The 14,568-nt window shown below is 44.8% G+C and overlaps 1 protein-coding gene across 3 annotated transcripts in view; it reads right to left on the bottom strand.

The window, feature by feature from the left end:
• Positions 1–14,568, bottom strand: part of LOC137427760 (neutral amino acid transporter 9-like) — an 83,148-nt gene that overhangs the window by 43,150 nt on the left and 25,430 nt on the right. For 2 of the 3 annotated variants that reach the window (XM_068117481.2, XM_068117491.2), the window contains exon 4: positions 2,593–2,699. The exons of the other annotated variant lie outside the window; for it this stretch is intronic. In XM_068117481.2, the coding sequence (XP_067973582.2) occupies positions 2,593–2,699 (107 nt within the window). The remainder of the gene's footprint in view (positions 1–2,592; positions 2,700–14,568) is intronic. 3 annotated transcript variants of the gene reach the window in all.

The raw sequence follows: 14,568 nt of genomic DNA, 5'->3' as shown, positions 1-14,568 counted from the left end.
GAGGAATGGAGCGGGAGAGAGGGGAGTCATCAGCAAAGAGATAGAGAGGATTTTCAAGAGAGTCAGAGATCATTGATGAAGACCAGAAATAGCACAGGGCCCAGAACACTACCTTGGGGAACTCCAGCAGAACAGGAAGGGGAGATGAGAGAAATCCATTCAGGGCCACACGTTGACTACGACCAGAGGAAGTCTGCAAGCCATGAGTGCAGATTTCCATGGATACCACAGCAGGAGAGTGTCAGAGGCAGTAGAGATGGGAGACCAGTCCAGATGAATGATGGCTACTTGCAGACCGTGCCAGTCAGCCTGAGTGAAATGCCAGACTCGTCGGCGCTGAGGAGGCTCTCTGAGAATGGCCAGAGTGATGTCCACTTTAACAAGCACATGATCAGAAGAACCGATTGGAGCAGCAGAAGAGCAGCAGACATTTGCAGGGAAGTTTGTCATCACCAAGTCTAGAAGAGAAGATGCTCCGTTGACTGAGATCCGGGTCGGGAAATTGACAGATTGTGTCAGTCCCAATGAGTCGCAGAAGTCCTTTGCTGAGGTGCCATGGCTGGTGAGAGAGGAACACACACCCAGCCAGCTGGCATGATGACAGTCGAAGTCGCCACATATGAGGAAGAGAGAGTTTGGATGTGTTGATAGAAGTTGGTCCATGTTGTCAGACGGCGAAATGTAAATGGAGTCATCACTGTTTGGAGGACGGTACAGAACACATATGAACAAAAGGTGGGAGCGGAGAGGAAGCCGTAGCCAGAGGTACTCTTGGGGGTGGGGTGGAGAGAGGGCAGTGCAAGGACAGTGAGGAAGAGAGTTTTTGATAAAGATAGCCACCCCACCACCAGGACGAGGCTCAGGTCTATCATACCGGAGGAGGGAGTAACCAGGAAGAGATATTAAGGAATCAGAGACATCTTGAAGGAGGAAAGTTTCTGTTAAGCAGATTACGTCAGAAGCAACATGTATGGAGAGATCAATTAGGTTTGAGCGAAGGCCCCGGATGTTTGAGGTCCATACCGTTAATGAGGAGAGAGGGGGAGCATCGGGTGCAGGGGAGGGGGGGGGGGGTAGGGTCAGATGAAGGATGAGAGGGGGAGGTAGGGAGAACAGTTGATAGTGTGTCAGAGATTACAGAAGAGTTACAAGAAAGGGAAGGATGAGGAGGATGAAAGGTTTGATGGTCATGGGATGAGGCACAGTGAGGGGTTGTTTGAGGGGGGGGGGGGGGCAGAGGAAAGTAGAAGGTTGGGGGAGGTGGAGGTATGAGATAGAAGGGAGACGAAGTGGGGAGGAGGCAGCTTTGAGGAGGAGGGGGAGAATTGGAGAGGGATGGTAGGGGGGGGAGATTTGAAGGGGAGGGGTTGGGGGGGAGTTTTGAAGGGGAGGGGTGAGGGGGGAGTTTAGGAGGGGAGGGGCAAGGGGGGAGTTTAGGAGGGGAGGGGCAAGGGGGACATTTGGAGGGGAGGGGCAAGGGGGGGAGTTAGGAAGTGGATGATTAATGAAAGACGAACATTTATAACAAATTGGGTTCATTGTGATTTTCAAGTTAGCGATCCGTTTAAGAACGATGGAGGAGGGGTGGAATGAATGTGACTTTAGAGCATGTAGTGAGGAAGAATTATAAGAGATTGAATTTTTTTTTGAAGTTGAATGAGTTGAAGAGGAAATTGAAAGGAGCCTTTTAAATAGGAAGAAAAACAGCGTGTTGTAATATACCACTGAATAAAACACTGCAGGGGAAAGTTTAAACATATTTAAACAGAACCGTGAAGAACAATCTTATATTTACAAAAATACCAATGGGGAGAGGGCCTTGAGGGACAACCACGAGTCACATGAACAGGGCCAAGTAAGTAGCTGGATGGCCAAGTAAGTAGCTTTGGAAACCACAATGTAAATAAGTAGCTAGATGTTTCAAAGTCAAAGACCAGTTATATACAAACTACCATCGCAAAACTCGCAAAATTGGATAACTTTGTTTGTTTATTTATCATAGAAGGGGCGAAGGCTCAAAAAAGTCAAACATTTCAGCCACTACCTTCATCAAAGACTAACACGGGCCATGATTACCTTTCACAAGTTGAAAGTTTCACAAATCACCTTGTTTATCTTTCATATTTATTGTTTAAAATATCTCTGGTTTATCAAATCATCTTTCATATTTAGCGTTAATACTGAAATTGTGGAATTTATGAAGAATGGGATTTTCAAAAAAACGTGATTTTCTGCGTTTCTGTTGAGATTTGACGTCCCTGTACTTAAATTGCTCCAAATGGAATTTCAGTTCAATCATTAAAGGCTATTCAGCTGAGCAGCTATCGAGATGTCTTGGTTGAGAAGCAACATGTGCATTGCTGCAGAAATGAATCATCAAAACAGTGTTTAAATTTACAGCAATGTCAGTGCATAACATATTTTCTGAACCTCCGCTCCAATTTTGCCAATTTATCAAATCAACGTTTCCTGAAAGATGTCATAAAGAATAGAATACGGCAAATTACATTGACCTTATCTGTTTCAACTATGGAGAAGGCAACAAGATATGGCAGCATTGCATCCCTTCCAATTTTGTTCCCCAGTTCTCACATGGTGACAAGACTTGACTGTGAGTCCGCAGGGGCTTTGAGTTTAAAACCAAGAGGAGAATACGTGTACAGTTCTTCGGAAGAAACGTTGACATGATCTGGCGCTTGCTATAGAAAATGGGGGAACGGAGGTGGGAGATGAAGAAAAAGAAACAGCATGACATCAAGAAAGAATGCTGACAGCACTTGATGCTGATACAAGATAACTCAGCATAAAGTCAATTCATGCTATACAACAACACAACAACCTGCATTTTAAGGCCATTTTCACTGCTAAAGCGGGGGTTAGCCTTGCGGTCCCCATGACAATGTTCTCCATTTTGCCCTATTTTCTGCATCTCCCCTTGTTAACCCCCTTGCCCGCATTTCTTCTTCGACTATATTTAGCCAAGTCTTTCTCTGTCTTCCCCGTCCTCTACTTCCTTCTACATTCATTTCCATCACTCTTCTCAACCAGTCACTTTCCTCCTTCCTCAACACATGACCAAACCATCTCAACCTGTTTCACGTTTCTCAATTCATGGTATGACAATCCTAGTTTCCAGGTAGTTATTAATAAAATCAATGTGCAGGAATCAATGCAAGTATGAATGTATTGCATGCTCCAAAGTGAAATGGAAGTAGACAAATTATTGCAATATATTTAGATTTGATATTATGACCGATTAAAGTGAGACTTCATGAGAATTTACATCATAGACTTACACGATATAAGACTACCTTCTGCTATCCCAGGTGTCACGAATGGAGAAGCACCGAAACAGATAAATGAGTCATTTCACTTGTATACCATGGCCTACAAAAGGGAGCGTTCCGAGAAAAGCTGCAGTCCTACCAAATGGACCACAATGATTAGTCTTAATGCAGGTGACCACAAAGCATGCACAGATGTGCACAATGCGTGAAAGGTACAGTGCTTTCAAAATAGACATGGGGCATAATTATTATCTCACAATAACATGATGTATTTCGGATATACGTATATCTACTTAATGAGATACAAAGTCTGTCTGTCACTTTGGCATCTCGTCCCAAATTACTGGTCTCACAAAGTTGAAAATGGTCCCAAATTAATCTCCAAGGACTCGGACTGTGAAGGGTCAAGAAACCTTTTATTTCAACAAAAACATTTTCATTATTCACATCAATAAATGCCCAATCCACCGTGAACTATGTTTGGCATGGCTGATGACAAGTCGCAAGGCTCTGCTTATTGGCTGTGTGAGGATCCGCTTTATTGACAATACTCCTCCATTGCCCTCCATCATCAGCAATCTCTCTCCACCTTTCTGACATCCATGTTCACACACAGTCTTCCTTTCTTAACTGTGGTCTATCCCTTCTCCTCCTCTCTCTCCGTACCTGCTCTCATTGATGGCTGATCTTCCTCCATCCGTACCAAGTGCCGAGCCCACTTTTTCACTAATCCTCCATCTCCTTCCTCAGTTTATCCATCCTCCTATCCACCCTCTTAACCCTTTGAGTACGGATGACGTCCAGTGCCGCAACCCGCAAAAAAAGTTTTGTGTACGGATGACGTTACTACACGTCATCGACTATACCTATAAATAGATCGTCAGGATGTGGTTGCATTCCCGTAATGCCAAATTAATCCTGTACCGGGGGTATTTTTATCAAAAGAAAATCCCGTACTCAAAAGGTTAACAGCCACAATCCTGCTGACCCAGTTCTCATAAACCTGAAACCTCTGTTGTTGCTTGATCCATCCAGTAATTCTCCAGAAAAGTTCATTTTAAGGGGTGCCCGACATCTGGCAAATAAAATACATTTACTTGTTCATGCAGGTGTATGAATCAAATTGGCACCCCTTTATATGAACTTTTCTAGAGCATTACTTGGTTCCTCCTAAGAACACAAGGGTAGTAGAGCATGCACACGAGATTTTTTGAATTTTCCTTCTTTTCTATAAGCTATGGAAGGTCCGTTGTTTTCTCTACTTTGCCACATACCCTTATATAAAGGGGCCTTTTCTATGCCCCTGGCATTTTACCCAAGAATATATATATATATATATATATATATATATATATATATATACAGTGGAACTTTGACTTACGAGTGCACCAACTTACGAGTTTTTCGAGATACGAGCCGTCGCTCGGGCGGTTTATTGCTTTGAGATGCGAGCCGAGATTTGAGTTACGAGCTTTCGCCACCCGCCACCAGGTGGGTTCCGGTCACGTGGTTATCTTGCCGTGCAAGTACAGTATCTCTGCCGTATATCGCTGCATTTTTGTTTTCGCATGCTGGTTATTTTGAGTTTACGCCACCCGCCACCAGGTGGGTTCCGGTCACGTGGTTATCTTGCCGTGCAAGTACAGTATCTCTGCCGTATATCGCTGCATTTTTGTTTTCGCATGCTGGTTATTTTGAGTTTACGCCACCCGCCACCAGGTGGGTTCCGGTCACGTGGTTATCTTGCCGTGCAAGCATATCTGCCGTATACCGCTGCTGTTTTGTTTTTGTTTTCGCATGTTGGTTATTTTGGAGCGTTATTTTGAAGGTTATTTTGAAGAAGAGGATGATGTGCTTGGATATAAAACACGCAATCGTCGAAAAACATGAGCGAGGTGTGCGTGTTGTCGACTTGGTGAGGCGGATGTGAAGGCAGCTGAAGATTTTATTATAACTTTTGCCGAACTGATAGAAGCCGAACGATACATCCCCCAGCAAATCTTCAACTGTGACGAGACAGGGCTCTTCTGGAAAAAGATGCCGAAGAGGACGTATATAACGGCAGAGGAGAAGAGCATGCCAGGCCACAACTTGTTCAGAGTGCCGGCGATAGCTCGCCTTCTCTTTGTGGAAGACACGGTGAGATCCTTAACATCCAACAACTAATGGGACGCAAACGGGGCGCCCAGTTTAGCGGTACACACATTGATGAATCACCCTGCCTGTGATTCACCCATGACAGGTTATAGCTGGGTCGGGATTCAAACCCAGGCTGGACAGTTTAGAGTCAAGTGTGCGTACCTCCAGTCCAGGCCATCCTGCCAACTTGTATGCTGCATACAGGTGAAATATAAAGCGCGAGATATTTTTATATATACTGCATATTTAAAAAAAAATTGGTGTGGTTTTTGGTGGGCTGGAACGGATTAATAGCATTTCAATGCATTTTAATGGGGAAATTTGATTTGAGAAACGAGCAAATTGAGTTACGAGCTCGGTCACAGAACGAATTAAACTCGTAAGTCAAGGTTCCACTGTATATATATATATATACTTGGCATTTAATATGGAATTTTTTTTTTGTGGATGTGAACTTACTTTTCAAGATGTCTTAGAACCAAAAGTTCATTGGAATTATGTTGAAATTATTCTAGATTTTGTTAATGTGACCTTTAAAAGAAACAAAAACCACATTTGACATTTCGAAGCAAATAAATTGATCCTTGAAAGTGATGTAAACTGATACCAAACTCAATTCATGGACAGTGCTGTGTTAAACTTCTGTACGTTTTCCAGAAGAATCTCTTTATTTTGCACATTAGCCAAATTTTTTTTAAACAAAAACAAAAGTAAAATTATGACTGGAATTACGGACAGTAAAAGTACAGTTCAGTACTTCGTGTAACCCCCACGAGCATTCAGGAGAGCACGTACACGTTGAGGCATGCTGTTCACGAGATTTGCCAAGGTTTGGACAGGAATCGCTTGCCATGCAGTGACAATAGCCTGCTGCAATTCACGCACAGAGGTCGGCTGCTGGTCCAAGTGGTCGATTTGACGCGTTAATTCTGCCCACAAGTTCTCTATCGGATTCATATCCGGGGACATGGCGGGCCACTCCATATGCTCTACACCACGGTCAGCAAGAAAGTGTTGGATCATGCGAGCACGATGAGGCCGTGCATTGTCATCTTGGAAGACAAAGTTTCCTCGAAAGGCTGCACGAGCAAATGGAAGCAATGTTTCTTCCAGAATGACCTTGTACTTGAACTGGTTCAGGTTTCCATTCAGAACAACCAGGTCAGTTTTGCCCCCTGCATGAAAAGCAGCCCAAACGGTCACCCCACCACCTCCAGCTTGGACTCTTGGCACTATACAATCTTTGTTGTAGGCTTCATGCACTTGTCTGCGCACTCGGACGCGGCCATCTTGACGATAGACCAGAAATCTAGACTCATCACTGAAGGTCATGTGATTCCAGTGTCCTGGCAACCATTGACGGTGCTCTCTGGCCCACTGCAATCGGCGCTGGTGGTGTTGTCTGGTCAGGCGTGGCTTTCTCAGGGGATGCCTGGCACGATAGCCTGCTTGAACCAGTCGTTGGTTGACTAGCCTTCTGGATACAGGCACATTTGTCAGTTGCTGCCACTCAGCCCTAAGCCGATTAGCTGACTTGGTACGGCCATTGCGGACTAACCGGTGCAGCTGGCGATCATCCCTCCTTGTGGTTCTGTGGGGACGTCCTGGCCTCGGTATTGGAGTAGGGACACCCCTCTGAGCATTTCGTTTCAGGATCTTTGACACCTGACCTTGAGTGATGCCATACTGCCGAGCAATAGCACGCTGTTTCATGCCGTAATTTCGTAAAGCCACCACTCCATGACAAACAGCATTGTCGAGTTGACTGACCATCTCCAGAGGAAGCGGCAATAACTTTTGGAGATGTGCAGCAGTTGTTTTCCACTAATACAGAACGCAACAACCCTTGTATACCCGACTGTGAAGCCAATCATCAAATGCACCTGTCCATACATTTTGCCATGCCACCTGTGATATAATCCTGTTGTTGACTTCTTGCTGCGACAGACAATCAGTGACATGGTTCTTTTAACAAATAAATCACCAAAGTGTAAAAGAAACTCACCAGATTGATATACTGAGTTAAGAAAGTGAACCCAAGTCAAGAAAAAAAAAAAATTCCATATTAAATGCCAAGTCTGTATAGATATATATATATATATATATATATATATATATATATATATATATATATATATATATATATAACACAGTTTGTGTGTGTGTGTGTGTGTGTGTGTGTGTGTGTGTGTGTGTGTGTGTGTGTGTGTAATGTTACCGATAGACTCCTAAACGGAGAGGCTTACGTGCTTGATATTTGACATAGACATGGCCATTGAGCGTGGGACGAACATGGCCGAACTCAAAATATTTGACGATCCATATTTGTTATTCATATTTACCTCAGCGCATTTCAGCGCACGGAATCAACGGAATCAGAGCAGGTGGGCGCTGATTCCCTTAGAGCGATCACGTGATGACGCTATGACGCTATGAATGCTATGACGCTATGAACGATATGACGCTATGACGCTATGAACGCTATGAAAAAAAAAATCGCTATGACGCTATGAAACGCTATGACGCTATGAACGATATGATGCTATGAACGCTATGAAAAAAAAATCGCTATGACGCTATGAAACGCTATGACGCTATGAAAAAAAAAATCGCTCGCTTTGCCAAGGGGCTCGCCCCCCCCCCCCCCGTTCCCCTCCCCTCCCCCTCCACTCCCCCGCCCGGCAATGCCGGGTACTTCTGCTAGTATGTATTTATATATATACTGTATATATATATATATATATATATATATATATATATATATATATATATATATATATATATGTATATATATATATATATATATATATATACTGAACAAAATTATAAACGCAACATCCGACATTTTGAAATAATTTATGAACGTTACAGTAAAATATCACTTATATTTTTCGGTATGTACAAAAGGTTGATGAGTCTTGAATTTGAGTGCATAAGGGTGTTCAAACGTTTTCAATGTTGTGGCAATCCCGTTATGAGATATTGCTCCCACCAGACGGGTGTGGCATGTACTGTCGCTTTTCAAAGAGCGTGAGCATTGCTCAGACACTCCTTGTACTGGGGACAATAAAAGGCCACCCAAAAATGACAAGATTTGTCAGACGTCACAATGCCACAGATGCCACAATTCATGAGGGAGCGCGCCATTGGCATGCTGAATGATGGGATGTCCGTCAGAGCTGTTGCTGCACAGTGCAATGTGCATTTCTCCACCATCAACTACTTGCGGCGCCATTTCAGACAGTTTGGCGCGACAGCCAATCAACCACTTTCCCGCAGACCACGTGTTACCACACCAGCTCAGGATCGGTACATCCGGCTCCTCCACCTGCATGATCGTCTGCGACCAGCGACACAGACAGCACAAGAGACGGGTGGTCTGAATAACCGACGAATCACAGGACAGACCGTACGAAATCGTCTCAGAGAAATCAATCTCCACGCCCGTCGTCCTCACCAGGGTCTTGACCTGACAGATGTTCGCCGTCGGAACCGACTACAGTGGGTGAAAGCACATTTTCGATGGCCCTTGGCACGCTGGAGAAGAGTCCTCTTCACGGACGAATCCCGTTTCCTACTCTTCCGGGCCGACGGTAGATAGCGTTCATAAATTATTTCAAAATGTCGGATGCTGCGTTTATAATTTTGTTCAGTATATATATATATATACATACAGTCACATGAAAAAGTAAGTACACCCCATGTAAAGTTTTGACATTTTCAACATACAGCTATTTGATCTTCATCTATCTATAATTCCAGTAATCTCTGTACGTTTGTACGTTTGTACGTCTGTACGTCTGTACGTCTGTTTGTCTGTGACCGCTGTTTCTCGACAACCACGGGTCCGATATACTTTTAACTTGCCAGGTATATTGCTGGGGACCCGAGGATGTGCCTTTTCAAGGTTTCATATTAATCGGACAATTACTTACCGAGCTATGTCCAAAAAACGATTCAACCAATCAGAGAGCAGCGAACTATCGCGTGTGCCGAACGTGGCGGACACACTCTGCCTCGGATGGCACATTTGAGAGCGTATTCATTTATTTCACGTTTGCAAACTATGTTGGCGTTAAACTATGTTTTAAAACTAATAAAAACGAATTTGCGATTCATTCGCTTTCCTGCGCGTTTGTGCACGCGATGGCGATTTCTTTACCAAACTCCGGAAGCCGTTCGCTTTGGACCAAACCATTTCATGTAAATAGAGGGGGGGGATTGTCACCACTCGCAAGCCGTTCGCTTTGGACCAAACCATTTCATGTAAATAGAGGGGGGGATATAATTTTAGATATATATATAGTACGGGCATGCCCTAGTTTCAACAATATTGATAGATAAAGGTGATATAATATAACAAATATCATGAAACATTTACATTTTGTGGTCCATTGTATAATTTAAATAAATTTAAATGCAAATTTCACATGTGGAAAAAGTAAGTACACCCTTGGCTCTCATATGTGGTATTGTCCCCTTTGGCAGAAACAACCTCAAGTAGGTGTTTCTTATAACTGTCTACCAGTCTCTGACATCGACTGGGAGAAATTTTTGCCCACTCCTCCATGCAGAATTCTTTCAGCTGTGCGATGTTTGAGGGGTTTCTTGCATGCACAGCTCGTTTCAAATCCCCCCACAACATCTCGATGGGATTTAGATCCAGGCTTTGACTTGGCCATTCCAGACCCTCCATTTCTTTCTTTTCAGCCATTCCTTGGTGGATTTACTGGTATGTTTAGGGTCATTGTCATGTTGCAAGGTCCACCTTCGGTTGAGCTTCAACTTTCTGACAGATGGCCTCACATTATCCTCAAGCACCCTCTGGTACAATGAAGAATTAATAGTGGATTCTATGATGTTGAGCTGCCCAGGCCCTGATGCAGCAAAGCTGCCCTAAACCATAATATTTCCACCACCATGCTTTACAGTTGGTATCAGGTTCTTGTGGTCAAATGCTGTCTTTCGTTTTCGCCAAACATGTCTTCTGGTACTGTGGCCAAATAGCTCGACCTTTGACTCATCTGTCCAGAGCACATTGTTCCAAAAGTGCTGGTCTTTGCCGAGGTGTTCATTGGCAATCTTTAGACTTGCCCTGATGTTCTTTCTGGACAGCAAAGGTTTCCTCCTGGCACACCTCCCATGTAGATCAAATTTGTGCAGCCTCTTTCTCATGGTAGACTCGTGCCCTTTGACATCAACAGTGGCAAGAGCTACCTGTTGGTCCCGTGATGACATTCTGAGGTTCTTAGAGACTTCTTTCAGCATCTTGCGGTCTGCTCTCGGGCTGAACTTGCTGGGGCGGCCTGGCCTGAACAAGTTGGCAGTTGTTTGGAATCTTCTCCACTTGTAGATGATCTTCCGGACAGTCGAATGATTGATTTCAAATTGTTTGGAGATCTTTTTAAATCCCTTCCCAGACTCGTAGGCATCTATAACCTTCTTTCTGAAGGGCTCAGAAAGCTCTTTTGATCTGGGCATGGTGATGCCGCACACTTCAACACCAAAGAGCAAACCAAACTAAATGTCTGAGGTTTAAATAAGACAGGTTCCTCCAAGATCCTCTCTAACGATGTTCTAATCATTTGCACCTGAGCTGGTGCACCTGATTCTAATTTTAGGTGTTTGAAGTAGTGATAAATGTAGGGGTGTACTTACTTTTTCTACATGCGAAATTTGCATTTATGTTTATTTAAATTATACAATGGACCACAAAATGTAAATGTTTCATGATATTTGTTATATTATATCACCTTTATCTATCAATATTGTTGAAATGAAGATCAAATAGCTGTATGTTGAAATATGTTGAAAAGGTCAAAACTTTACATGGGGTGTACTTACTTTTTCACATGACTGTATATATATATATTGTTGTGGATATGAGGATTGTGTTTTTTTTGTTTTTTTATTGCTTTATTCTGGACCCTCCTGCCTCCAGTCTGTGTATAAAGGTCAAAGGGCGTTCCCGTAGTTAATTCCATAAAGCATACACGAAGGACACCATATATCCCTGTTCAATAGTTATATCCTTATTATGTGTATTAGTGTAAGGCTGTGTCTCCCATTAATTTAAATACTCCATTGCACCAAGTGAAATAAGAGTAGATCCCCTTTCATTCACATTCCCCTTCCAACAATTGCCAACTGTTCCCTCCGCGACTCCATTCGCCACGAGGTCGGCTTGGAGAAGAAGGGGGAGGAGCTGCCGACTCCTGGGCGTGCCCACCCATCGTCATCAAGGGCGGAGCCAGAGGGCCGTGCCGACCAATCAGGGCCGAGGCGAGCCCACCGATGGGCGTGTCCTGGACACCAGCGGCTTGATCGCCTGAGGCGCTATATAGAGCGCGCGCGAAAGCCTGGAAGTTGTTGTTGGACTAAGAGTTGGACTGAGTGGGACTAAGAGTTGGACCAAGCAAGAGAGGAAGTTGTTGGACTGGGTTGGACTAAGAAAGAGAGAGGAGAGAAGGGGCGAAGCGAAGCAAAGAGAGAAAGAGTCCTGGAGTTTGTGAGAGAGGGAGAGAGAACCCGTCATGCCAGACCCCCCACCAGCGGCGTTGGCTCCACCAAGCAGCTCCGACCCGTTACCCCGCGCACACGACAGGATCGGTGGCATCGGCGGCCGTCGAGGACAAGCCCGACGTCCCGTGCGGGATCAAGCTCCAGCCAGCTCCGTGCCTTCCTCCCCCTCCAGCCACCCACCTCCTTCCAGCCAATCCACTCTGCAATTCCCCATGTGAGTCCGTTTTGTTTGTTCTGTCCTGGGTTAAGTAAGACTGCATAGATAAGCTAGCGATTTTCACTGTGTCTCTGATTTCTTCTGTAAATTATTTTCTTATCTTTCCTTCTTCCTTGGTTTCTTTCAATCCTGTACATAGTAATAAATTATATTCGTAAGACAAAACCTTTTTGTCTTCTTCTTGTTCTTCTTCACATCCGTGTCGCCTTTGTCTTTTCCCTATTGAATATCTGTGGCGCGATTTTGGCCAACGTTCAGGAATCGGGTTAGTCGGGGTAACTGTTCGGGCGCGGCGGCCATCCGCTCGGCAAACAACATCCTAGCCGTGTCCGTAACAATATATTGTTACGGTTTTCCGTCGCCCTTCTTACCCTTACCAAGGGGGGATTAAGCCCCTTGTTCTTTCTGGGCCTGGCGTAACCGAGAGACTTGAAACGCCTCTTCCGGGCAAACGCAAAGTAGGGTTTCGGGACCAAGTCTCGCTCGTACCTAAATACCTGCGCCGCCACGGAAGCGGGGAACCAGGCCTCGCACGAGCCACGTGTAATTTGAGTACACCGAGCGGATTGCGTAACACGTGGTCCGTGCAGTCACCGTTGATATTGGACCCCGATTAGAGCGGTTCTATTCGTACCACGCTTAGTCAATGATGGAAAACACAGGAACAATCGAATGGAAGGAAGAACACAGGTTTAATTATTATTCCCAATATTATGTACAATGATCGGTAGAAGCAGAGACACAGAGCAGAACTTAAGCAGTCCTATTCTTAAAAGCCTAGACACGGGCCCGTTCGCACTCACACAGGGAAATTGCAGGCAGGATGATGTTCAGGCCAAACGCGCCGACTTAGTCGTCCAGGAACAGCCCCGTCCGGCTCTCCTCGGTCACAGCACGTCTCGCGATGATGGCGAGCAGGCGGTGGAAGGATCCTCGTAGCGCGTCTCTCGGACAAATGCAGATGATGAGGCAGGAAGGCGGGAAGGAATGTACGCGTCCCTCGGCGCGGCTGGCGGTTTCACAGCACGTTTAGCAACAAGCGCGCTATCACTCGCGTAACCCAATGCACTATAGCGGCTCGGCTTCAAGCTCAACCGAGCGTCACTTTCATACGAGCGCGTATCTTTGTTCATGCGCGTCTTTCTCTGATCTCGTATCTCTCAAACTCTACTGCTGACCGCGCTCCTTCAACTCCTCTTCTCTTTCTCTCCGAATGCCAACTCAGTCCTCGACTCAGTCCTCTGCCAACTCACCGCCAACTGCTCGACGCCTGACTGCTCCAGGTGGCTTTTCGCAACGGTTATATCGACACGCCCTGAGCCTTCTCGAACGTTCCAACCACGCCCTGTGACGCAATGCTGCAGCTACACCCTGTGAGCCCTGATTGGCGGCTCGCGCTTACTGTCAGCTTCTTCGCCGCCCTCATTCGGTCCCGACCCGACCCTCCAGGCCGGCCTCGTGTTAATTCGCGCCAAAAAGCAAAAGGCAGCACAAAGAGGCGTAAGAGGCATAAGGCAATGGAGGCGGGATAAGGCAATGGAAGTATGAGAAGGACCTAACTTTCATTATTCTACTCAACGCAAAACTAACACAGGAAAAGGACTATTCTCACACATACTATGAAATAACTAAACTATCGCGAGGGTACGTGTTGTTCGTGTGACTAACTATGAGGGGGAAATTTAACCTTGATTATACCAAAACTCAAAACCGCAACACTATATACAGTCATGTGAAAAAGTAAGTACACCCCATGTAAAGTTTTGACTTTTTCAACATATTTCAACATACAGCTATTTGATCTTCATTTCAACAATATTGATAGATAAAGGTGACATAATATAACAAATATCATGAAACATTTACATTCTGTTGTTCATTGTATTATTTAAATAAACATAAATGCAAATTTTGCATATGAAAAAAGTAAGTACACCCCTACATTTATCACTACTTCAAATACCTAAAATTAGAATCAGGTGCACCAGCTCAGGTGCAAATGATTAGAACATCGTTAGAGAGAATCTTGGAGGAACCTGTCTTATTTAAACCTCAGACTTTTAGTTTGGTTTGCTCTTTGTTGTTGAAGTGTGCGGCATCACCATGCCCAGATCAAAAGAGCTTTCTGAGCCCTTCAGAAAGAAGGTTATAGATGCCTACAAGTCTGGGAAGGGATTTAAAAAGATCTCCAAACAATTTGAAATCAATCATTCGACTGTCCGGAAGATCATCTACAAGTGGAGAAGATTCCAAACAACTGCCAACTTGTTCAGGCCAGGCCGCCCCAGCAAGTTCAGCCCGAGAGCAGACCGCAAGATGCTGAAAGAAGTCTCTAAGAACCCCAGAATGTCATCACGGGACCTACAGGGAGCTCTTGCCACTGTTGATGTCAAAGTGCACGAG

The sequence above is a fragment of the Myxine glutinosa genome, chromosome 1, assembly GCF_964187855.1.
Source record: "Myxine glutinosa chromosome 1, kmMyxGlut1.1, whole genome shotgun sequence".
NCBI classification, from domain to species: Eukaryota; Metazoa; Chordata; class Myxini; order Myxiniformes; family Myxinidae; genus Myxine; species Myxine glutinosa.
This window is presented reverse-complemented; position numbering and strand designations above follow the sequence as displayed.